Source organism: Setaria italica, chromosome VIII (genome assembly GCF_000263155.2).
Source record: "Setaria italica strain Yugu1 chromosome VIII, Setaria_italica_v2.0, whole genome shotgun sequence".
Classification (NCBI taxonomy): Eukaryota; Viridiplantae; Streptophyta; class Magnoliopsida; order Poales; family Poaceae; genus Setaria; species Setaria italica.
This window is the reverse complement of record NC_028457.1, coordinates 37,842,239-37,868,459: the sequence shown is the minus strand read 5'-3', so window position 1 is coordinate 37,868,459 and position 26,221 is coordinate 37,842,239. Positions and strand designations below refer to the sequence as shown.

Genomic DNA, 26,221 nt, shown 5'->3' with positions numbered 1-26,221 from the left:
CAAGAACAAACAACACACACTCTCCTACTTCTAACCAGATGAAAGGAGGGGTACGCTTTCTGGCATACAAAACTTCAAATGGTTATTACAAGGTCAAGCTTGCTTGGCAACTATTATTGTAGGAGAACTGCTATTAGTTTGTCCCGCAAAGGTGTACTGTAGTGTAGATCTAAAAGGCCACCATCAACCCTTGTTAGTATAAATTAATTAATTCAATTTGTTTTTCTCCAAAAAAATTCAATTAGTTTATCATAATCAGCGGCATTTTGAACATTAGTTCAATTAATTTAATTAAAGAGGGTGCAATCCCTCGTCTATCGGATCCACAACTAATATTTGCAGTATGGCACCAAGTGCTTATAGACTACAATGAGACGACTCCAAGCACTTGTGGACACCCAAGTTTTGTGAAGTCAGTGGCTTTGTGTACCACCTTAATAAGCGTGTGTAAGAACAGTGTGGTGTGTTTTGTGCGCGCTCAGCTCGGTATTGTTGTATCCCAGAGAAGGCTATTGATGCATACTCTCTTTTGGATTTTCCGAACAACCTGTCCCATGCATTTTGATGGCAGCCAAATATGCAATATTATTACAGGATATCAAATACTACCACCATTCCAAAGCATTTGGCGTGGTTTAGATTAATTTAGGACCAGCCAAAGCTTATATAAAGAGTAAATGCACGTACATGAACTTGCATCGGTAGCGAGTGTCATCTAGATCTCCGAACTACCAAAATGCACATTTAAATCCCTAAACTTGCATCCAAATCTTCATAACCCATGTTAAATGGCATGCGTGGAACACTAACTGTGTGTTGACGTCCACATGTCAAATCCACCTACCTTCTCTCTTCCTCTCTCTCCATTTTTCGCAAATGATCTCTGCCGTCACGCTCACGCAAATCTCGCGCTGCCGAAGCTCACGCTGTCCGGCACGTCAAGCTCACCCCACCTTTGCGGCGCACCGACCTCGCCCTGTCAGCACAACCAGCGCTCGTCCTGACTCCATTCTCATCCTCTCCCCCATGGTCACCGGCGATCACCTCCCCCCTACCCCGCCCCCTCCTACCTCTTTTGCTCTCCATCCTCCGCTCCATGCGTCAGCATCCCAGTCAGCATGCCATGTACGCAGTTTAAGGTGGGTTATGGAGAGTTGAGTGTCACATGAACCGATTAGCAAGTTTAGGGACTCCGATGTACATTTTGGGAGATTGGAGACCTACCGCTAGTGCATTTTACTCCTTAAATAAAACAGAACGGAGGTACTTCCTCTACCCCAAATTGTAAGTCGTTTTGACTTTTCTAGATATATAGTAAAACATAATGTATTATCTAGGTGCATAGCAAAAAGCTATGAATCTAAAAAAGTTAAAACTATTTATAATTTAGAATGGAAGGAGTAGCATATATTAATTGTTTATTTATTATAGGCAAGGATGCATGTGTAGCATCCGAACCTTTACATGATGGAGTACACAAGTGAATAGCTAGGTAGTACCGTGCAATTATTCATTACATATAATAAGTATGCACGGAGGGACGCACACATGATGGAGGTGCACGGCGGCTGGGGTCGTCATCAGATGATAGGGTAAACCGGGAGCGCCGCAAGGCCGCACAAGCCCAAGGGCGGCGAGTCCCTAAGGACATAGATGAAGCCTTTTTCACCCCACTTCTCACCCCACGAGTTCTTACCGATCCAGTACTTGGTCCCGTCAGGCATGGTCCCGTACCCGACGAGGGCCAGCGCGTGGTTCTGCGCTGTCTTGCACGCCCCTTTGGTGTAGACGCCGGACTTGGAGCAACCGGCGTTGTATACGCCGCCGATGTAGTGCTGGAAGCAGGGGTCGCTGTAGTCGAAGGATGCGGCGACGGGCTGCTGCGCCACGGCCTCCATGAGCGCCGCCTCGTTGCCGGGCGGCGAAACCTTCTTGTAGCCGCTGAGCCTCACCGCGACCGGCTTGCCCGTTTGGCACTTGCCGTCCTTGCCGGTGTAGGGGTAGGCCGCCTCCGTGGTGATGCCGCCGTTCTGGATCACCCACTTGAAGGCGTTGTCCATCCAACCTCTGTTGCAGCCGTGGTTGAGAGTGACACAGTCCACCAGCTGCTGCTCCGACAGCAACGGCGGCGATCCGCCGGTGCTGATCGCCTGCGCGCTCTCCATCGTGGCCACCGACGTGAACGCCCAGCAAGACGCTGCACGGACACTTACTTAGCTTGCATATGGAGTAGACGATGACAACGAGATCGCATGCATGATTTGTTTTGGATGTTACTTACAACAGGACACCCCTTGAAACTTGGCTGCTGTGACGACGCCTTTGGCCCTCCAATCGACGCTCGGAGGCACCGCCTCCGTCAGGTTGGTACGACGAGGTGGCGGCTCTTCGACGGCGGCGGTGCCCTCGTGGACGGGGCCAGCGCGAGTTGTGATCACCGTCGTCTCCTCCGACAACGATGACGACAACGGGCCGTCGTCGTCGTTGCTGCTGTACATGGCCATGAACTCGTCGTGGGTGAGGTCTGTGAACGGGGTCTCGCCGAGGCGGTAGCTCATCCGGCTGTCCCGGTTCGCCGCCTCGATGAACTCCATGTTGCTCCGGTACACCTCGAACCGGCGCAGCTTCTCCTCCTCGGTGGCGTACGACCGGCCGTGCGCCGCCATCCACCCATGGAACCTCCCCAGCATCAGCAGCTCCTCGCCATTGTCGAGGGCAGGTGAAGCTGAAGCCAGAGAGGGAGCCAGTGCGGCTGCCACCAGTAGCGGCAGCAGAGCGAGAGCCATGGATGAGGACGACGAGCGCATGGAAGCCATGCCCGACATGGATGCTTAGCTACCTTTGGGTACAGCCCATTTATAGAGGCCCGGCGATAGATCTCACTACTGATTGACGTCCTCCTCTTGCTGTGCTGTCCTTTTCCATAGACTCCTAGAGTGAGCCTCATATCACATGCTGGCAAATAAACCGCCGAAAACACTAGATCTTTTTTTAGGCATAATTCATGGAAAGAAAATATATAAGTGCTTAATTCCCTCCAAGTTCTTATAGTTTAAACCAAATGGAAGAAAAGAGCCGGCGTCAAGTGCACTTAATTTTTTTGAGATTAACAATATTAAACATATGAGATTAGCAATTATATGATATACTACAACAAGTACACAAAAATAAGATCTTTTTTTTTTCTTTGGGATGCTCCTTCGTCTCACAACAACAAGATCAGACTTGCTGGTTTAGCTTCTTCTACTATTTTTAAATGGGAAAGCAATACCTCATTCAAGCATTTTCTTCTCCCCTTACCAGAAATGGGCACAGGAGTGATGAGGCGACACGATAATGGCAGCACTGTCGGCTGTTTGGATAGGGTAGTGCGGGGGGCTCCATGGTCCATGCATTGATGGGGTTAGTGAGGGAGTGGACGGCAGCGGTGGATACTGAGTTCCATTAGACAGAAAGAAGAAGTGCATATAGTAGAAGGAACAAGATGGGCTATCCACTATTGGATGGAGATCTAATGGTCCGAAAAAAATTGGGTATGGGGAGGGAAAAAAATTTCAGGTGTGGTATTTAGACATGTCTTTTAAAATACTTATTGTTTTACCACTCAAAGGCAACTGATCATGTTTTTCCATCCTGCACTTTTAAAATGCACTTTTAAGAGTACTCGAATTTTGTCTTACAAAGAGTATCCTTTTAGCTCATAGTGAGTCTCATCTAATTAAAGAAACACTCACACCAATAACAAAAAAATATATAGCGAAAGGTCATCTAGCCTAATGGTTAGAGCACTTGACTGGTATCAAGCAAACCTCACTGACTGCGTCCTCTTTGTTAGCTTTCTTTTTTCCCCTACAATGAGCTTTGTATCACAAGCTGGCAAATAAACAGCCGAAAACAGTAGATCTGAATTGCATGATTCATGGATGGTTTTGAACAACCTTGGTGAGTAGAGTGGTATCTTCACACCTTTAATTTCGCTACCACGCCAGTGACATATGCTTAATTCCCTCCAAGTTCTAATAGTTCACACTAAATGAAAGAAAAGTCTATATCAAACACATGGAAGAAAAGAGTCGGCATCAAGTGCGCACTTAATTTTCTGAGATTAAAAGTATTAAAGAATATGAAATTAGCAATTATATATGGTCTACAACAAGTACATAAAAATAAGATCTTTTTGCTTTGTGTACTACTTCGTGTCACAATATATTTGCTGCTTTATTTAGCTTCTTCTACTTTTTTTTTTGAGGAAAAGCTTCTTCGACTATTCTTTGAACGAGCGACAAATGAGATAGATAAGAGGGATGTGAGCCAAGTTGACAACGATTGGATGGTGAACACCCGGCCTGGTTCGCGCGATCCATCATGTCCCAAAGGTGATCCTGGGAGAGCTTGCAGGAGATCGAGGAGTTGCCGGAGGAGTGATCGAGAACGCCCTCCATTGGAGTGGAAGCGGTAGGATCGGATCGAGAAGCGAAGGGGTTAGTAATGAAAGAGCCCCTTCGATCCCGTGTGATACCATGAAATGAGGGAGAGACACGAGATAAACGAGAGAGTTGTGAGAGTCAAGTCGACAACGATTGCATTAACTCGTGATGTATAAGTACATCTACAAGGCAGGGACGTACAAGAGCTGTCCTATCTAGCTGCCCTATTCTAGCGGATCTAAGCTGCACGTACAAGCTGTTACACCGTTACATGTTAACATGGCCAACACACGCATATTCCAATAACATTTTTAAACCGGAAAGCAATACCTTATTCAAACATTTTCTTGTCCCCTCACAGCCAATTTTTGCTTCTTTCTCTTTTCGCCAATCCAAGGCAGCAAACTCCTCCTCCGCCTTTGATGAGGTTAGGGTTTGGGTTCCCACGAGCTAATCTCTATTGCTGGACCTTGGTCAAACACGAACGGACAGTATGCTTGCATCATGGCGGAGGTGGTGGGCGCAGGGTGATGAGGCAACACGGCAATGGCAGCACCACTGGTCGGGTGGTGTGTAGGAAGCTGGTAGGGGCGGGCTCCATGCATCGATGGGTTAGTGAAGGAGTGGATGGCAGCTGCGCGCGGCGGATCTGGCATCTCGAGCTGTCAAAGATTTTTTTTATAAGGGAAATTTTATTAAATTCAAGGTTTTTACACCGAGCCAATACAAATTTCTTGAACTATTTTCCTGACTTCTGCATCTCCAGGATGCACCCAGCCAAAAGAAAGAAAGAAAAAGTGCATAATCAGCAAGCTAATGGCTATCAATCCGTAAACTAGACGACCACCCATGTACCTTGGTAAAAAAACTCCTTGGCCACATGAGCCAAGTGTTGCGACGCCACTGCAGTAAGTCCTGTGAAGCTGGTTTTTTAGTATAATTCAGGAACGAAGCCAATGAATAACTGAGAAGATAACCTGCAAAGGAGAAGGATTAAGTTTTCTTTCAAAGACACAATCATTCCTGCATAGCCACAGCGACCAACAAGTAGCAGCCACTTCTAGCAGGACTAGCGGTTTCATTTCTTTGCTTATACCCCATAACCAATTTCCAAACATATGTGATATGCTATGAGGTTGCGGAAGACCTGAAACCACATGTGTGATGGACTATATTGTGCGTGCAAAATGATAATAAAAAATAAATGTTGAATCGTTTCATCATTGGCACAGAAGCAACATCTCCGGCTGCCAAAGATGAGGGAGGAGGGCATGGTGGGGGTGAGTGCCGGCTAGATCAGATGAGTTCAGACAGAAAGAAGAAGGTGCTTGGCAGAAGGAAGGAGATGAGATTCACCATTGTATGGAGATCTAGTGGTCCAAAATAAAAATCGAATTTGGGGAGAAAAAATGTTCAGTGTGCTATAGACAAGTGCTTTTAAAATATTTGTTGTTCTACCACCGGCAACTTTCTAGTCCTGCCCCTACTTAATAAATGCACACTTTAGAGAGTACTAGCTACGGATAGGATAATGGTCCATTCATTGTCTTTAATTCGTGTGATTATGACTAAGGGCCTGTTTGGTCTACATTGCTTATACATAAGTAAATAAGGCCCTGTTTGGATAGCAAGTGCTAAACTTTAGCACAATGCTAAAGTTTAGCACCCTCAAATGTAGTGCTAAAGTTTAGCACTTAAGGCTGTTTGGATAGTGTGCTAAACTTTAGCATATTAGTTTGCAAAAGACAATTATACCCCTCTGCTCTTGTAATCCACTCAAGAAATCCAAGCAAGCTCCAAATTTCCCCTCCCCGACACCACCCCCCGCACCCCATCCGCCGCCTCCACTGCCCCCGCCACCGAAGAGGCCCCCGACGCCCGGCGGAGGAGGTGGCGTGGACGGCGGAGGCGGCCGGGCCCGGCGGAGGAGGCGGGCTCGGGAGTTGGCGGAGGAGGCGGCCTCCCTCCCCGCCACCACCGCCGCCGCCTCCCTCCCCGCTCCTCCCTCGCGCCCCCTCCAGATCCGTGCGCCGGGCGGAGGAGGCGGGGCCAGGCCGACGGCGGCAGGGCCCGGACGGTGGCGGCGGGGCTTGGCAGAGGCAGCGGCTGTGCCTGACGGAGGCGGCGGCGGCGGCTGTGCTCGGCGAAGGCGACGGGGCCCAGCATTGGCGGTGGGGCCGGCGGAGGTAGTGGGGGGCAGCCGGAGGAGGCACGGCCGACAGAGGTAGCAGGGGCGCCCGGAGGAGGCAGGTGGCGGAGAGGGCGAGGCGGCGTCGGTCGGATCCCGGGCTGGCGGTTGCTCGTGAGGTGGCGGCGGCGAGCCGGGCGGAGGAGGCGGGGCCTGCAAAGGCGGCGTGGCATGCCGGTGGAGGGGGAGGGGGCGGGGGCGGACGGCGGAGGCACGGCCGGCGGAGGCAGCGGGGCAAGCGGAAGAGGCAGGTCGCAGGGAGGAGAGAGAGAGAGAGGAGAGGAGAGAGGGGGGCACCAGGGGAAAAAATGGGCTTAGGACCACTTTTAGCACCCATTAGCACCTTTTAGCACCCCTTGGGTGTGCTAAAGAAAATGGGGGTGCTAAACTTAAGCACACCCCTTTTAGCACCCTGTTTGGGAACCCAAGTGCTAAAATGTGCTAAAAAGTGGGGTGCTAAAGTTTAGCACCCCCTTTCCAAACACCCCCTAAGTTGCTTATTTATAGTTGCTTATGCATAAGTCAAAGATGTTTGGTTTGAGTTGCTAAACTGCATTGAATGAGGTTGCTTTTGACATGTTTGTCCCTAATAATTGAGAGAGAAAGGGGGAGTCACCCAGCCATAAATGAGGGGAGGGGGTAAAGAGTGCCTTTTAGCTCCATGTGCTAAAAATAAGCAGTCCCATAAGCAACCCAATAAGCAAGGGTGTTTGGTTGCATAAGCAAATAAGTTGCTTATTTTTAGTTGCTTATTCATAAGCAACTCAAACCAAACACCCTTAAAAGAACTTGTATTATGGAACTAAAATTGTTTAGCGTTTACAAACAAATTCACTAATAACCAGCTAGTCTCTTTGTGTTTCTTAGGCCAGCCTCAGTGCACAGTTACCTAGACTGAGAACTAGTTATTCCCGGTGCAAGTTTCATGAAGGTTTCATGCACATTAAATACGGTGTCACATCAGTGTAACGCCCCAGTCCGAAAATATGGCTCAATTCTACTCACACGCTGAGTAAAACATGCACTCGGACCAACCCCTCTTACGCTTTCGTCCTCGCTTCGTGTAAAAGGGTTAACCCGGGGGTTGGAATGCATTTGGCACTTGGGTTTATATATTTGTGAAACCTACCCTCAACTAGCAAAGTGGGACTATTCTTCACACACATGTCATGCCACTCACATAGGCCTCTAGTGGGCTCAATTCATCCTTAGTTGGGCTAGAATGTCACAATCAACATTTGTGATGATATGATAAGGTAATTATGGAGAGAGAGGAAAGGAGTTTCATCAGGATGAAATAATGTATTATGCACTGATTCCAAGAATATGAAACCTGTTGAAACTTGCATTGGGGGCTAGAGTTTCATTTCATCCAATTGTGTCTAATCCCATGCTTGATAATTAAATGCTATGGCGTGTCTATGAAACCATGTGAGGAAATTTAATTTGCATTGGGGGACACTATTTCGTTCATGAACTGCACTGAAACCATGCCATGAAACCACGCGACTGTGGCGCTCGTGGAAAGTGGAAACCATGGCGCTCAAGGAAACCATGCAATGAAACACCACTGGGAGTAGTCAAGTCACCAAATAGGATTGCATATAGGCAATCTGATGGTGAGAGGCCACCGGCACACTGGCATTAATTTTAGTTGTCGATGATGCGGCGATGCCCCTCTTTTTCTGTACCACAGTACGTGAGCCCCTACATAAAAGGACTGTGTATGTGGTTATTTGTTTTTATAAAGAGCAGTCAAATTTTGTGGCCAAATTACATATACGGACTATAAAATTATCTTTTCCATTAGATCCACATGTTATAGACATATCTTTACGTGGAACAAATTTTAAGAAGCAAATAAATTTGCACATACCAAATATAACCGAGTATGTGATATATGTATATAAGCTAGCTAATACAGAGAATAGTTCATTTTCTAGAAATTGGTGAAATATTTCTTTTTCTATTTGAGGGAAGTCTGCTGGGACCTCTCCATTTAGCTTTTTGGTTATATGAAACCTGCACTATCCATGAAAGAGTAAGACAAAGTTTTGTTGGTTTGTGTAGGTGAGCATCCATTATTGATATGCATGCCAGATTGGGAGTACAGAAAAGAGTGGTTGTGTGTCTAGGGTCTCATTGATTGGTCGAGCAAGATATTTGATGTGGATCAGCAGGGACGGATCGAGGTAGAAAAAAAAAATCAAAGACCTGGCTAAATTCCTCCTAGCTTGTGGATAAGAATTCCTCCCTGCGCGAGCCCCTTCTACTGTTGCTGGAAGCGTGGACGGGCTAGAGGTGGAAGATGAAGGAAAGAAGCCCAACCCTCAAAGAAGCTTGAAAGGAGGGGCTAGAGGTAGAAGTGAAGGAAAGAAGCCCCTCGTAGCAGTTTTTTTAGATCCGCTACTGCATTAGGTTATCAATAATGATGTCCATCAAGCTCTCGATATATGCCAACTCAGTAAAATGGTAATTTGTGAGAGAGTGCAAATAATTGACACTTCTAGCTAGCGTACATCCCGGAGAAGAGGCCAGCTGTCCGGAGAAGACAACGATGTGAGGGACCCACGAACCATGAAGTGAATATGGAGGCCAAACGATTTTAATTGTTTCTATAAAAGATTTCAGACCCATGTTGTTTGAAAAATAAGTATTAAAATGATTAAACCAATCCAATCTGTATTGTATCATTGCTTCCCCTGTTTTTTTTTTTGTTGTTGTAGGCTTTCATCCGTCTGTCTCTAGGCATATGCCAATTCAGCAAAATCTCTGAACAATCTGTCGCTGATACGGCATTACGTGCACTGATAAAAAAAACATGCAGAATACCTGAATTCAAGATATTAAGGTCCTGTTTGGAGAGGGGATGCTAAACTTTAGCACCCCACTTTTTAGCACCTTTTAGCACTTGGGCTCCCAAACAGGGGTGCTAAAAGGGGTGTGCTAAAGTTTAGCACCCCCATTTTCTTTAGCACATCCAAGGGGTGCTAAAAGGTGCTAATGGGTGCTAAAAGTGGTCCCAAGCTTATTTTTTCCCCTGCTGCCCCCCTCTCTCTCCTCTCCACTTTTCCCCAACCCAGTCATAAATGAGGGCAATGTAGTCATTTCTCACCCAATGTGCTAAACTTTAGCACTGTATCCAAACAACCCCAAGTGCTAAACTTTAGCACCCTCAAATGGAGTGCTAAAGTTTAACACCGTGCTAAAGTTTAGCATTGTGTATCCAGACGGGGCCTTAGTACCTGAATTCAAGATGGGGGTGCTAAACTTTAGCACACCCCTTTTAGCACCCCTGTTTGGGAGCCCAAGTGCTAAAGGATGTAAAAAAGTGGGGTGCTAAAGTTTAGCACCCCCTCTCCAAACGGGACCTAAAGTTTAGCATTGTGTATCCAAACGGGGTTTAAGAAAACATGCATCAGCTGCTATACCATTCAGCATCAGGAAAAGTAAAGTTTCATGGAGAGGAGGCGTCTTCTGCTACCCATGTTGAGTGGTCAAAGAGGACACGCCCCTTCCATCCTTGCAGAAGCCATTGGCCATCCTCACAGTACAGATCAGAAAGTCCTTGTGGCGGTGCTTCTGGACCATATCTTTTACTACTTCTACAATGCCTTAGGCCTGCCCGTTGGTTTCTCACCTGCCACCGCCTATACTTCTCAGGGCGGTCCACACGGTCCACGGGTCCAGGCTCTCGCAAGCGATGGCATTGAGTGCCCAACGTCCAAGCACAACCTGCTCCAGCAACAATCGAGATTTGCTCTCCCTTGGCATGGTTGCATCCAGGCCGGCACTCTATTTCCTCGATCTGCTCAGCTGGACAGGACTTAGGCTAGCAATTGGAGCAAGCCTGCCCATTGGAACACAAAATGCATACCATAATCCACAATATGCAGCCTGCTCTTACCCACCATGGCCTGCATGATGGTCATTGTGGAGAAACTGGAAGCCACCTTGTTGAAGCTGCAGGCTGCAAAGTAAAGGTTCTAGGCCATGAGCAACTGCCAAAGCTGGCTGCCTGAACCCATGAGCCGGCGCCGCCATGAACCTCGCCGGCTACCTCATGGTCTACCTGTGGCGGAACCGTCCAAATTAACTTGACTAAAGCACACACTTAAGTCGCCTAACACCTAATCATGTACTTTAAGCGCTCGGTCGTCTATCGGATTCCTTTCGATAAAATCACTTGATACAAGATCGAGAAAAGCAAGCTCACACGAAGGTGAGTGGTTCCAGATATTACAATAGCCCATCCAAAATTAAACAAGTGCATCGATTTATTACAACATAGAGTTCAACATTCAAACATAAATTTGTTGAGTGTTCAAACAATGGAAATAAAATGAACGGAAACTAAACGTCGATGCACAATATCCTGAAGAAGTTGATCATGACATCACTGACCCCTGACCTTCTCGTCCGAGGAGGGATCCCACTCAACTGTCCAATCCGGAGGGAGCTGAGAAGACCAAGGAACACTTGCAGCGACTGAGCGACTACGCTCAACAAGACTTAACCGACCGATGGTACTATTCCACAAACATCTAGACATGCAAGCTTTTTGGCTAGAGGGGTTTGTTTTTGCCAAAAGCGACTAGTGTAGGTCCTTACTTTCAATATTTTAGCCATAAGTTCTATGTTCAATTACCAATCTAAGTTAGCAACTATACTACAAAAGCATGGTTTTCCAAGCAATTAATAGCAAGCATCAATATTAATCTCATCCTCATGTTCCATTCTTACTCAATGTAGCATAGCGATCAAGTAGTCTTAAACTGTGAGAGGCAAACGAATCGATTCGAATTTATTAACCATGCATGGCGAACCTAATCCCACGATATATGCTACTACTGCGCCAGGTTCACATATATCATGCCGTCCCCATCAATTCGCGGCGTTTTCTAGAGCCTACTTCCCTTGGCATACAATGCCCCAACGGTCCCGGACTCCGCCGTACCGAGGCTGCACTTGTACCCACATGATGCAACATGGGAACCCAGTTCCAAAGATAGCGGGGTAAAGGTCCACGCTGGTTCAATCACGTACTAGGCTTCCCTATCCCATACTAGGTATAAGATTAGTACTTTCAAACACTTGATCACGAATACTATCACATCTCAACCTTAGTCCATTTTCATTTACATAGACGGGGCAATCCACCGACCACCAAAACAATGCAAATAGCCCTGCCCCGCCCATCGTCCTTATAGTTGTTGCAAAAAGAAAGCAATCAACCCCTATAACTCGCGAGTGATAGGAAATCACTCAACTTTTACCAGGTCCTATTAAGCATTGCAACTACTCGACTTCAAATACTAGTGTTCATATCAAAAGGGTACCTATCTCATGCATCTATGGTTTCAAACAATTCCTGTAATGTAAATGCACAAACAAGGCAAGCAATTGTATTGCAAGTAATTAAACCATAGGAATTTATGCTCCGAGGCTTGCCTTCAAACTCAGAAGGGGTTAGTGGGGCTTCTGCTTGCTCTTGCTCGGGCTCAACTCCCACTTGATGCAGATCAGCTACAGCTTCTCCTTCTGGCGTCGGGTGCAGCTCGTAAGTGTCGTCGGCGACGTTCAACTCTACATGAGATGCAATGCAATGATATGATAATCTTGATTCGATGATCTGAATAGCATTTTCAGAACTTATTGTAAAAGAAACTTGTTTGCAAGGCACATTTATCGATTTCGCGAAAGAACAACACTTTCACAATTTAATCATGCGGCTTTCCTTGATGGTGATTGTGTACACATATATGTGGAGCACCTTGGTTAAACTTCAGATTAGAAAGTTTATTAAGTTTCTGAATGTCTTTTTGTACCTCTTCCAATATATTCTTTTCATTGTTATTCTTACTTAACAATTTCTTTATTGCGTATAAAGTATAATCTGGTTCATATTCCCAAATTTATTTCATGAACCACACAGCAACAAAAGATGATGAAACTTTACTAGTAACCTAACCTAGTTATTAATAAGCTGTTGTAAAAGTTTTGGGTCCATTAAAGGTGCACAAAGATAGTTAAAATTACTTTATTAGCCTAAGGTAGAAAGTATGTAACCATTTTTAAGGGTTCCAGAGGTGATGTTCATGTTTTGGTGAATTTTTCAAAAATTTTAGAGAAGGACATCTATTTTCCATATTTTAATCCTATTTATCTTTCTCTAAAAGGAAAGTGGGTTTTCTTTCTGTTTCTGACTAGGTTCCATATTTTTCCTACAAAATACACTTCATCACTAACCTACTCGAGCTACTTTTACATTTTTATCTTCTCTAGATTGAAACTTACGAAAAAAGGAAAATTTACCTACCGATTTCAATTAATATACTAAAACAGTGACTTAACTATATGAGCTAGGCTCTAATTCATTTTTAGAAGCTTCTATACTCAGAAACACACACTTCAAAGCTGGATTTATCTTTTTAGCATTTTTCCTTGATTTATAATAAATTAAATAGCCTACACATGAAATAAATCATAACTGCAACATTTCTACAGTGACAGGTGCGAAATTTATTTTTATCAGAAAGTAGACAGCACAATGAGTACCACAAAATTAATTTGACATTTTTCTAAATTTTCTACGAGCTTTGGTGAATTTTCCAAGTTAAACGAATTTTCATCCCTACTGCCGATTTAAAACAAATAAACGAAACAAACTTACAACATAACCCTTACTTCTACGGTTTAATTGCGCAAGGGTCCCTAGATTTTGCGCCTACACCCCTGGACTAATTCCACCTTCAAACATAAAATCAGCCATTTAACCCATAACTCCCTGACTCTCTTTTCTTTTCACAACCGTGCCCTCGCCCTTCTTCTTCCTCGAAACAGATCGCACGGGACAGCAGGTTGCGCGCAGCACAGGCGCACGGCCGGCCAGGGATAGGGGGAAATGGCGCAGCAGCACTAGGGGTGGGTGGCGGCACCATTCCCCAAGGTCAAGGGACTCCCTGAGCGGCGCAGATGGGGAAGAAGGGGGCAGCGCATAGGAGCTCCGCGGGCGGCGAGGAACGCCGTCGACATGAGTAGGAACGAGCGTGGAAAGTTGAGCCAAGAGGAAAACGAGTGTGAGCATGACGATCAGTGTCTTACCGCGGTTCCGTTTGGGTGGTTGGTTGATGATGAGGATGGATGGAAGAGGGGCGTCCACGATGGGGTAAAGATCCGCGATGGCAAGTCTATGCGCCGGCGAGCTAGCTGCCGGAACTTGCTTGGCGGTGGCTTGGAGGGCTTTGGTGAGGCACGGGTGGCACTTAGGATACCTCAGCGGGCAATTGCGAGGTGCGGATAGGGGGTTTCCACGGCGGGGTGTGCGGCGGCGTGCTGAGCGGGAGCAAAGCAAGGTGATGGCGAGCGCAATGAGGTTGGGCGAGGAGCTCGGCAGGGCGTCAGTGCCTTTTATAGGCCGGGCAGGTTGCAGAGGAGCCGGGCAGAGCCAACGGACGAGCGAGACGTGGCTAGGCAGCGCTGGGCGAAGCTGCGGTGTAGAGCCATTGGTGCGGACAGGCGCGGCAAGCGAAGCTGGCTGCCACTGGCCGGGAGCAGGTGTGCGCGGGTGAGGCGGGGTTGTCGGAGCGCTGGTTGGCGGAGCGGCGCACGTGTGCTGTCGCTGTCGTGACGATGATTGGCGGGGAGGAGCGGGCCAGTGACTGCGGGGGCGCCATTGGCAGCGGGTGCGGAGCTCGCGCACGGATTGGCGGAGGGTGCGGCTTGGGCAAGGGAGGGATAAGCTCGTCGCGGGATTGGGCAGCTGGGCGCGTGAGTCGTCAGGTCGCAGCAGCTGTTTGGGCGATGGCGAGGTGCCGGTGACGTTGCGCCACGGGGCGACATTGCACAGGCGGCTCGGCGTGGGCGCGCTCTAGCGTGAGTAAATCGCAGGACAGGTTGAAGAGCCGGTCTTCGGGCACAATTTGCTCACAAAGCTTGAACTGCACACTCTTTTCCCCCTTACAAAACTTGTAGGCCTCAAGTCCAAGTTCAATACTTGTAAAAGGTTTGAGTTTAAAATCGAAGTGGATTTGAAGATACAGGGGTTCAAACTTCGGCAGAACGCCGGCTTCGTGGACTAAGACGTTTTTCAGGTTTGCTGATTTTCAGCGTTTTGGTCAACTTTAACTCAGATTTTGAATGGCTTCCATTTTGAATTGGGCCAATGTGTAATGGAAGAAATTGTTCCTTGGTCTCAGGATTCCAACTTCTACTAAGGGTCTGACTTGAGTTTAGGTAAAGATTTGTGAGATAAAAGGTTGCAAAGTTAAAGAAAACTATAAATTTCCAGACGAGTTTTTGGAGGACTTCAATGTAGTCCTGTTGTGATTTTAGTTTTTGACCTTCTTCCACTCAAATTCAAACAAAACTCTAATTACAAAATTTGTTGGCAAAGATGAGTTCTACTTAGTTGGATAAATCTTCAAGTTCTTATATAAAAATTTTAATTATCGCCTAATTACTTGTTAAGCTCTTTAGGGGCAAAGGGGTCTTTTCACTTGGGTAATTGCTGTTCATTGCTTCACTTAGACTCTAATGGCTTCACTTATGATTAATTAAGATTTAATTAACCTAGGTTGTTACACTACCTCTCCCTCGCCGGCCGCGGCTCATGTGCGCCTACATCGGCGCCAGCACCGGAGCCGTGATCACCTCCATCAAGAACTTTCCGGATGGCAGCCGCGGCGCTTTGCTCGGCTTGCTCAAGGGATGCGTCGGCCTCAGCAGCGCCATCCTCGCGCAGCTCTACCTCGCCATCTACGGTCGCGGCGACGCTAAGTCGCTCGTCCTGCTCATCGCATGGCTCCCCGCCACCGTGTCTGTCAATTTCCTCAGCACCGTCCGCGTGATGCCGCCGCACCACCCCTATCTACAGATATTTGGAATTCCAACGCACTGCGGCATTCATGGCAAACTGAGGCGCGCCGGCAATGTCTTGTTAGGATTGATCTCATCCGACTCAATCCAACGATTCAAACCTTTGACCATGTCCTGATCGGGGACGCTCAACTGACCACTGGTCGGCAGGCCCTGTAAAAGGAGAAAGTGGGGTCGGGGCACGAGACACGAGTTTCACCGCCGCTACTAACCCACCGAAGAACCCCTAGAAGACTCCTCCGATTATGGGCGCACTGCGGGAAGCACCACCAGCCGTGCCACCGCCCTGTGGACTCTACTGGCCCGTACTATGTCACCGCTCCCACGGTAACTTCTTCCTACTCTACCTCCCCTGCCAAGCCTAAAGGTATGGTCCTTCACTTCTCTCTCTGAATTCTCCAAGTTTATACCATGTCACATCGAAATCATCCGAAGATCTACACCTAGATGATCCTAACGAGTCTATCACGTCTGTCCTGTACGCCGTCGGAGAGCGGCACTAGCTCTCGTGCCCGCGGCATTTCGACAAACACTTTCCGCGCTCTCTGTCCTGTACGCCAGAGCTAGCGCGGCTCACCTGAAGGATGCACCCTACAAAATTCTGCTCCGGGATCACGCCGCGGCACCGGCAACAGCGCCGCCGACCGCTCCTGCTCCGCCATTCCGGCCAGCGCCCAGCACCTGCGCGTGGCCAGCCGTGTGATACCTTGCACGCGTCGCCCCTGTCTCGTGCGTCTCCCGACCGCGCGCGTGCAGTAGGAGCCCCAGATAAAGGAGCGGGGCCGGCGAGCGGCGGAGCTCCGGCGAGCAAAGCGAGCGGCGTGACTGGCGTCCATGGACCTGGACTGGTCAGGGTCAACAAGTCTGACGAGGAAGAGGCAGAGACTCGCTTGCGATTCAGTCGATATGGGCCGCACAATTCTCAACGGACGGCTGGAAGGCCCCCAGGGGTTGGACGGTATTTGAAACACCGTCCAGCCCCGGACGGTATCTCAAACACCGTCCGGCCCCTGCAGCCGCCAGACCGCCGCACGCCGTGGCTCGCCCCAGCGCCGGCGAGTCCCGGCGGCGCCCGCCTCCTATGTCCTTCCTCCTTGAGACCCTGCCGCCCCGCCCGCACCCATGCACTGGCGTCGCGCGCTCATGTGGGACGGCGAGCGATCAACATGGTCGATCCGAACTTGCACTGAGTTGAAGCTGGCTGTGCGCGACGATCGCGGCAGCCTGTCCTCGCTCCCGGACGATGCGCCGCGCGAGATCCCCATCCGTGTGCGAGGAATGGCGCGACCTCACCTCGGAGGCCAGCTTCCTCCGCGCCCACGCCGGCCTCCTGCACATCAACCGCGATGGACGAAATCCTGCTGTGCACGGGCGGGACAGATCGATCGTCATGCAGGAGCAGACGATGGCCGGGCATGCGAGCTGTGGCTCCTCGCTGGCGTGGGCGCGTGCCGCCGAGCACGACGACGGGCGCTCCGGCCTCCGGGTGCTCGAGGACTACCGAGCTCGGCGCTGGCTGCTGAGGCTGGCGATCCATGCGCGCGGTGGACTCTCCGCTCTCAACTCACCGGTAACCTGGTTGCCTCGACAATGTGATGGGTCGTCATGGTGCAGCGCGTGGATCTTCTTCGGAACGGCGCCTCGGACATTTCCTTCCCAGATGAGATGACTGTCCCAACAATGCCGGTGCAGGTGTGCAGCTACGTGATGTTGGCCGGCGCAGGTGTGCATTGTGCAGTACATAAGATACGCGGCCACAAGAAGGTGAACGTCCACTATCCATATATAGAGAAAAAAAAATTCTCACTTGGTTCGACTTCGCCTTGCAATGAATTACAAACAACATGATACAAATTAGTGTTGTTTCTAGTATAACTTTTATCTTACTTTTTTTGCACTACGAAGCATAGTGGTGTGCATAGAAAAAAAATAATAATACACGTCTATAGAATAAAAAAAGATCTATAATTTGAAACAGAGGGAATATTTTACAAACAAGGTAGGGTCAAAATCAAAATCGATGTTTACTGACATGTCTTAGCTACAGAAACCAAATGTTTTGACAACTGTCTAGGAGGCGTTCAGTCAGACTACAAGTGGGAACATACCAAAAATAAATCTGCTCAAGCTGCTTTCATTTGGGGATGCATGAACCAAAATCATCAAACTACTATGACTTCTAGATCTTGTTCAAAAAATCCACAACTATTTTGACATATGTAAGAAAAAAAAGCTACAATCTTGTGACCATGTGACAATGGGAGTTACCGAATTTTGTGCTAGCTATATTGCTTGGTACGTACCGCACAATGCAAGAACCGGAGCAGTAAAAATAATGATAATATAGTCTTCTAATAAAGAAGTTTTACGGTATGAAGCCAAATTGCAATCTTTTGAGTGTAACAAAACCAAATTACCCTAACTAAATATGGTCCAAACTAAGAGTATAAAGAATGACTGAAGTAAAGCTGAAGCACACACTAGTTCTGATGAAGTACCCATCCATGCATTGCATCCATGCATCCATGCCTGGCTAGTTCAATGACTTGAACTCGGGAAGGTCGGTCGTCTCGAATGCCTTCACAAGGTTGCCCATGAACTGTTGCGTCGCCTTGGTGTGGTCTTTGACCTTGGCCTGGTAGTAGCTCAGCAGGTCAAGGACGATGGTTCGCTCGGCGCTGGAGCAGAAGATCTCCCTCCTCTCCAGCTCGGCGGCGTCGTGCAGCTGGTCCAGCCGGGAGTTGGCCTGGTCCAGCAGGTGCTCGAACAGGCCGCGCTTGGCCGCGTCGCGCACTGGGTCCAGGTAGTACCCGTACGCGTACGCCCACTTGAGCACCCGCCGGCCATGGGCGATCTGCTCGTACGCCTCGTTGAGGAAGGCGAAGTTCGTCTCGTTAAGCTCCACAATGGCGGCGATCCTCCTGATCTCCGAGCTCTCAAGCTCGTCCATGTCCTGGCGCACTTTCTCCAGCGACGTGTAGTTGGCCACCCACCGCTCGTAATGGTACAGGTACCTGTCCAGCGACATCTGGGCATGCCTCCTCCGCTGCTCCTGCTCCTCCCGGCTGCTGCCACCACCATCGCCGTCGCCGTCGGGAGCTCCTCCCTGCCCGAATCCCCGGCAGCGCCGGTGGTTTTTCCACGGGTCCAGGCAGACCCAGCAGAACTCGTAGCCGCAAGGAGGGAGGCAGGTCATGTGCATACACCCCTGATTCTTCTCGATCGGCCGCCGGCATTGGGGGCAGAGCTTTGTGTTGAGAAGCACCCAGTTGGCGGTCTCCGAGTATGAGCTGTTCTTCTCCAGCCACGCGCGCACCGTGTCGCACGACACCGGCCGGTGCGCCTCCTCGCCGCAGCGCCAGCAGAAGCCGTGCCGGCACGCGCAGAACACGTCCGCCGCCGCGTCGGCGTTGCCGTCGCCGTCGGCGCCGCCCACGTACTCGACGGCGAGGGTGCACCCGGGCGCCGGGCACCACTTGATCCGCCCGGAGCCCTCCTCCACGAACGACCGGAGCGCGAACCGCGCGTACCGGTCCCTGTCCTCGGCGCCGGCCGCCGCGTCGACGAGCTCCATGACGACAGCGGCGGAGCAGGAGGTGTCCGGGCACCGCAGCGACAAGCACCTCGCGCCCTCGTCCAGCGCTGCGCCGATGTACCCGCGCCAGCACTCGCCGCAGTAGAAGTGGGCGCACCCCGCCGATCGCATCTGGCCGGCGGGGTACTCGGCGAAGCAGATGGCGCAGGAGGCCTCCGCCGCGCTGAGCGCCATCGGCACGGGGACGCCGTCCGCTGGCAGGCCGACGGCGTCGCGGATGCGGCGGTCGTCGGAGAACCACCGCTCCTCGACTCTCCCTTCGTTCCACTTGAAGTGGCGCAGCACGGTGGCAGCGAAGCCCAGCGGGAACGACAGGAGCTCGGCGACCTTAGCCATCATCTTTTCTTGCCCGCGACGCACTTCATCCTCTGTGAGAACGATGTGATCCTTCATTTTCTTGTCGCAGTTGTCGACGTACCCATCGATTTCATCACCGTCGCAATCATCGTCGAAGTAGTACTCCTCGCCGGAGCTGCCGCCCTCGCCGGAGCTGCCGCCATCGTTGCAATCCATGGTGCCGTCGCTGCTCATCTCGTCGGCTGCAACTCTGTTGGAACCGTCGCCATTAGACGTCACGTCACGGGGTGCTTGCCGATGGCGGCAACCCTAATAGAGGCCGGTATGTTCGCCCTATGGCAACCCTGATAGAAGCCGATATATATCTTTATAGTATAGATTAGCAATAATTGTGAATAATGGGCTCACGTACGCAGGAGCCTGTACATGGCCCATGGAAGCGGTGCCCGTCTTTTTTGGTTTTCAATTTTTTTTTAAGATTCTAGGTCCTAGTAGAAAATTTCAAAATACGAACATCCCATCACGCTGGCGCCAAACTTACACGTCTCGACACCAAAATAGTTTGGCATCAAAGTCGTTGCGCTACTGACGTGAGTGTTGACATAAAAGGGGGCTTGACACCAGCATGAATGGCACTAAGCTTGATGCCGAGCTGTTACGATATGACTCTCGACGTTTGAAATGAGTATAATTGTTCCGAAAAAAAAAGCAACAACCACACTGTACGTCGACAAGGCCTGGGTTTGAACCTAATGCTCACTCCTTTTTTCTACATTATTGTTCCGTGGGATTTTTTTTCAACGCTTAGAAAATGTAGAAAGAAGGGAGCAACGAGCGGTGGCAACAAGCACTATAGATCGATTGTACGTGTTTCCTTTGGAACTGGGAGCGGAAGACGAAGCGATCCCATGCGGATTCGATTTCTACTGCTACAGTTACGTTTCATTGGAAATTACGACGGCGCTTCGTCTTTGTTTGAGATTCCTAGGGACGTGAGACGGATCGGAAGCATGCCCTTTACTCCTGCAGTTACGTTCGTCGGAAATCACCACGCGCCGCTTCGGCTTCGCCATTAAAACGTAGGACGTGAGTCTTCTACTACCTCCGATCCGTCTTCAATGTCAGCGGGCTATTCTTTTTTCAATGAGCTTACAAAAATGTAGAAAAAAAAGAGTGAGCACTGGGATTAATTCCTTACTTACTACTTTGTTCTAAATCTACGCTTAGCCTAACAGCTTGGCGCCAAGGAAGCGCCAAGCTTGGTACCATCATGATGGTGTCAAGTCCCCTTCCATATCAGTACCCACGTCAACAACAGTGCAACGATCTAGACGTCAACCACCCTAGCACCGAGATGTGTAAGCTTAGTTTCAGTGTGGATGGCACTAAGCTAAGAATCTATATTTTGAAATGTTTCCGTCAGGGATCATTTGTGTGAATCTTTAAAAAAAATAGTAAAAAACAAAAAAAGACGAAGGGTAGCGTCGCTGGTAGTGGCAGCACTGGCAAATAAAGCTGGGACGGATGACGGAGGAGGTAGGAAACACAAACAAGGAGGAAGGAACCCACAGAGTGGGAGAGGAGGTGGAGGAAGAGTGAGAAGAGGCAGGTGCAAGGGGTGGTGGCGGCAGGTGGAATGAAGGAAGGTTAGGGTTTGGAGTTTATAGATATTGGTATGAGTTGATATGAGTCGTTAGATGGAGATCCAATAAATCAAATAGGTATATTTTTTCTATCTCAATAAATGAAATTTATAATATAATTTATCTAATTCTAAATAAAAATTTGACAGAGGATACAAAATATGTCGACATGATGATTTTATTTGAAGAGAATGTCATTATCTGAACAAAATAATACCTTCTTTTCATACCTTCTTTTCTATTCTTTCATACCTACTCTTCCATTGCTTTAAATATCTAGATTTTATAGTTTCTACTATGTTAGAATTAGAATGATTAAAAGACCACCACATTTGCCCTCCTCCCCGTGCTAATTCACGGGATGCGTGGCAAGCAGCACTTGCACGCTTGCCCCGCCTGACAATTTTGCAAAAATCTCCTTCAATTTTTTGAAAATCACCACGCTACACCCGCAAACAAAACCCTAGCCTCCTCTCTCTTCCCCGCACTGCAGCTGAGTGCCCCCCACCCTCTCTCCTACACGCAGCCGCCCTCTCTCCCCCTGCTCTTCCTTCGCCACCGCCTCTCCCCTCCCCTTCTCCCTCTCTGCCTGCCTCCACTGCTCCTCCCCGTTGCCGCCCCTCCCTGCTCTCCGCCACCGCCCCGCCCTCTCCCGCGGGATCCAGATTGGCGCAGGGGCGCGGCTCAAAGTGGGAGCAACGTCGGCGCTTTGTGCTAGCGTGCTTCCCGCCACTGCCCCTCCCTGCTCTCCGCCACCACCCCACCCGCTCGTGAAGGTCTAAACCAGCATGGGGGCATAGCTCGGAGTGGGAGCAATGGCACACGACCTGATGGGGGCGGCCTAGGCTCAAGGTGAGAAAGGTTGGGGATTTCGGGTCCTAGGTTTTGGTTGGGGTGGATTTGGACTCAAGTTCATGGGGGTTTTGATGCTTTGGTGCAGAACAAGGAGCAGGTGAGCCGGCTGTTGCGGTCATTGTTCGAAGAGCAGAATTGGAGCAGGAGCGCCCACGGTGCCATGAGCAAAGCTGCTCTCGCAATGCTCAAAGTTACCATCTCTTCTGGTACGCATGAACCCCCATATTCTCTTTTCTTCCTCTCACGTAGTTAGATGATCATGTATCATATATGTCAGCATATATGCTCTTGATTAGTTTAGTAGAAAGCATAATTAGTGGATCCTAAGCTAGCAGGAGGCCCCAGTGATAACATTTGTTAGTGAAAGCAGGGATGCAAGTTAGCTCTTTCTTTTTAAGGGAGTGGCTCCTTATATAGACTTGTTCATGGTCTCATGTGGACAAGTCGTGTGCTCTTTGGAGCTTGAGCAAGGGCACTCACACTTATTACATATAAGGGTGAGCTCTCTCTTGATTGGTGTATGTGCCTTTCCCTTATCTGCTCATCCTTGGAAGGTACTACTCACTCTTCAGTTAATTCTTACTTGTTCAATTGGTTCAGTTTATACATGTTAGATTCATTTTGTGTGTCAATTACAAGTTCGGTTAATTGTGTTGAAAATGTCTTTTGCATGTAGAGATGTGTCATTTCACCTAGATAGCACCACTATTTCCATGACAAACACGTAGTAGTATGTTCTTTTGTAGCATGGTACAAAATTCTCATACGCCAGTTAACTACAGGTTCTTTTAGGAGACACAGAACTAAAACATGTAGTAGTATGTTCTTTTAGGACAAGGTACAGTTAATTGTTTGCTTCTATTACATTACTTGGCATATGTAAATATGGAGATAGTGCCATAATGATGCCATGGGGTAGTACATGCAAAATTCATAAATTCGTTGGATGATTCTCAAGGTTATATGGTATTCCCGTCATTCTTGATTACTGAAACAGAGGAGTATATTTGCTCAAGGAACATTAGCCATCACTATTAATTTAGTTAACCGTATATAGCGAGCAAACCTTCTGTTTCAAATATTATGTAGCCACAGTATTACTAAAATAGTTGTAGTTGGCCTTTCCTCTGTTTAATGTCATTTGCCAACATTAACACTGAATGATTTGTAGTAAATGAATCTGTGTATCATCTCGCAAGCGGACATGGATGTACATGCGAAGACTTACCAGCTGCATGATCCGACGTGGGAGAGAGAGAGAAAGGAGGAGAGAGATGAAAGCGGGCGCTTGCCAAGTGCCGGCAGGGAAGCGGGCGCTTGCCAAGTGCCGGCAGGGAAGCGGGCGCATGCGCGCTTGTGGGGCTGCCACCACCGCTCCCTCGCCTTCCATTCGCTTCGCGTTGCTGCTGGAGCACAGAGAGTGTCAAAACATGTACTAGTCGCAAGCTATGCAATCATCTCCAGTGTGCACATCAGATGACTTATCAGTTATCGCACCTTGATAACCATTTCAAGCGTGACGTTTACTTTTCAGAAATAGGCAAATGTTCCCAGCAAGGCAGCAGTAAGATGATTCTTGTGTATGTGGGTTAGACGTATCGCCACAAAAAAAAAAATTGTTGATGTGTCTAACACACATACATAATTTCTAGGCAATTTGTTCCAAAATCTAACACACGTAGTTAGGTTGACAACTGAAACCATGCATGTATAGGTGTTAGACACATCGCGACATCCTTTACAGTGGTGTAGGAGTGCACCGGCCGTCAAATCCTCCATGAGCTTCATTGAGAAGTTCACCCCGGTTGTTGAAACTGGTCTCCAGCTCTCCCACGATGGCATCATAAGCTCCTTTGTGGCATGACATCCTCCGGATTGCCTAAGGTAGGCACATCATCAACGACATCCTTTACAATAGGTTGAATGGAGTTGGCCAGTGGAGGCTCTGCATGGAGGGCGGCAACTACAACGGTAGGTGGGTTGGACATGTTCGTCAATGGCGAGTAAGGAAAAAGTGTAGTGGTGAGTGAAACCCGAGGAGAGAAGGCAGATATAAAAAGGTTGTATGAATCATTTCTAATGTGACACTTGATGAGATTTCACACCAAAGCAACCGTTTTCACCATTATGGATAATGACGTGTAATTTTAAATTTATATTTTTTATTATGAGAAATATTTAATAGCACAAGAACGGTATACCTTTTATATATGTAGATCACACTTGTCAATCTATAGTCACTGAAAATGATCTACACACTTGGCAAAAAAAAAGAGAGTATGTGTGTAACACACAAGGGTATTCAGTATTCTGGATCACACTCTCACTCCTGCAGGAACAGTATGGGTGTGTTTGGATGAAGGGACGGTGAGGATGGAACAAGGTCATCCTTGTTTTTGGGATGGCATGATCCCACCTGATGTTTGATTGGAGGGACGGGGATGTCCCTAGTTTTGTGTTTGGTTGGAGGGACGGCCGAGGGACGAGATGGATGGCGTTTGCGTGCCGTTAACTATGGGTCCCAATTGTCATTGACCTAAAAACTGTGGGCTCCATATGTCATCCACTATCTTCTTCTTCCTCCCATCTTCTTCCTCCCGACCCCCACCTCCAGGCACCGCCTTCCTCCAACCCGCCGGTGCCGGCCCCTCCCTCCTTCGCCGGTGCCAACCCCGAGCCGTCCACCTCCAACTCCGGTGCGCGGAGCTCCCATGGCCGCTCACCCCGCCGGTCTCCTCCTCCCTCCGCAAGCGCCGCCCATTTCCTCCCCCCGACGACACCACCCCCGAGCCGACCTTCTCCACCGCCGACGCCATGGCCGTGGCCTGCTCCGCCTCCGCCCCCGCCGTGGCCCTGGCCTGCTCCGCCGCTGCCACTGCCATGGCCCGCTTCGCTGCCGCCCGGCCACGGGCCATCTTGTAAAGGAAAATCAAGTCTTATCTCATGTTGCTCCTCTGAAAATGCGTATAGAAATGGCTCGCGCCGCCGCCCAAGGCCCCAGCTCGCACGAGACGTCGCGCCCTAACTCGCGAGAGATGGCACGCTAATGCCGTGCGGGTGGGATGGATCGGTCCGAGCTTTTTGATGCCATCCCCATCCCCATGTCTCTCCAACCAAACACCTGTAAAATTGGAACCATCCCATCCCATTCCGTCCCGTCCCTCCATCCAAACACACCCTATGTTCATCATGACTAATTAACATTATATCATTCATCAGCCTGCATGATATGATACCCTAGGCAGATAATAGATTATTTTTATCTTGGGGTCATAGAAGAGTTGTGTCCTGGCCACTAAATACTAAAACAACATTCCATTCCTGTCCTCGGCAACAGGGCAACTGGGCAAGGCAACCCGGGTCTCGCAAACAAGTGACATACAGTAGGCCATTGATTTGAATGGAACAAACAACCGCACCATTCCCCAACCACACGGGAATTCCAACATTTGGAGCAACTAAATACGAAAGACTATGACCTAAAATTAATCACAAGGAAACTGTGTATTTCATGGCTTCTCTAAATCCGAAGCCGGAATAAACAAATTAAATCCCCTTGCTCATTCTTGTGGACATACCATATCCAAATGGAGAATTCTAAAATAAGCTACTCTAAACAAGAGAATTTAATTTCTTAAGTTGTTGTAAGAAACAGAGGGAGTTGGTGGGTCCCCCCAAGCCTGCACCTGGCCAGACTCGATCTGGAGACAGGTGAGGAAGATGACGCGCACCTGGACCAAGCGTCCTTGGAAACGCTTCTTGGTACTCATCCCACTTGCTTCTTCGAGTGCTCGGCCCAGGCAACGGCCGTGGATGAGGCCGAGATGGGCGGGGGGCATGACGCGGTGGGCTGCTGGTGTTGGCGGCGGGCGAGGCATAGGCAAGGCGGCGTTGGCGGCGGCGTCGACGAGCAAGGCGACACCCTCAACGCTAAGGTTTGGTTAACCAAACTATTCGATGGGCTAGCCATTGAAAACCAACCAAAACGAGCCCAAAACAGAAACCAGACCATTTTAGCCCGAACCATATGCAGGGCTTAGATCATGTGGTGAGGACCATCAGTGGGGCCGTTGGAGAGGAAGCCCACATCTGGATTTCCCAGGGTTGTCGTCGTTGGGCCGCTGGGCGGTGGTGATCACGAGAAATGAATGGCGCGGTGTGATTTATCGCGGCCCTGGACCGGCCCGTGTTCGCATGCGTCAGTTTGCGTTGGCCCATATGTACACAAGGCCCAAACAAAGGCCCAGATCACTATCCGCTCTACCCATCCCACTCCGGCCCAGCCTCGACTCCACGACTCGACCCAGCCGGCCGCCACCGCCACGTCCACCCACCGGCA

At 49.1% G+C, this 26,221-nt stretch overlaps 2 protein-coding genes across 2 annotated transcripts; both read right to left on the bottom strand.

Moving 5' to 3' along the window:
- Positions 1 to 1,385: 1,385 nt before the first annotated feature.
- LOC101776040 (ervatamin-B) lies at positions 1,386 to 2,839 on the bottom strand. Its single transcript, XM_004979869.3, has 2 exons — positions 2,282 to 2,839; positions 1,386 to 2,197 (listed from the first exon to the last, which is right to left on the bottom strand). The coding sequence occupies exons 1-2, from the start codon at positions 2,823 to 2,825 to the stop codon at positions 1,581 to 1,583; spliced, it is 1,161 nt and encodes a 386-aa protein (XP_004979926.1). The 5' UTR covers positions 2,826 to 2,839; the 3' UTR covers positions 1,386 to 1,580.
- Positions 2,840 to 18,025: 15,186 nt separating this feature from the next.
- On the bottom strand, positions 18,026 to 19,618 carry LOC101756595 (probable E3 ubiquitin-protein ligase ARI7). The gene is made up of 2 exons (XM_022829575.1): positions 18,650 to 19,618; positions 18,026 to 18,487 (listed from the first exon to the last, which is right to left on the bottom strand). Exons 1-2 carry the CDS (start codon positions 19,616 to 19,618, stop codon positions 18,026 to 18,028), a joined length of 1,431 nt encoding a protein of 476 aa, XP_022685310.1.
- Positions 19,619 to 26,221: the final 6,603 nt, after the last annotated feature.

Coding starts and splice junctions, on each gene's coding strand:
- LOC101776040 (XM_004979869.3), bottom strand. CDS start 2,825: ATGTCGGGCATGGCTTCCATGCGCTCGTCGTCCTCATCCATGGCTCTC. Junction 2,198..2,281: donor GTTTCAAGGGGTGTCCTGTT/GTAAGTAACATC, acceptor GTGTCCGTGCAG/CGTCTTGCTGGGCGTTCACG.
- LOC101756595 (XM_022829575.1), bottom strand. CDS start 19,618: ATGAGCAGCGACGGCACCATGGATTGCAACGATGGCGGCAGCTCCGGC. Junction 18,488..18,649: donor GCGGCTACGAGTTCTGCTGG/GTCTGCCTGGAC, acceptor TACCATTACGAG/CGGTGGGTGGCCAACTACAC.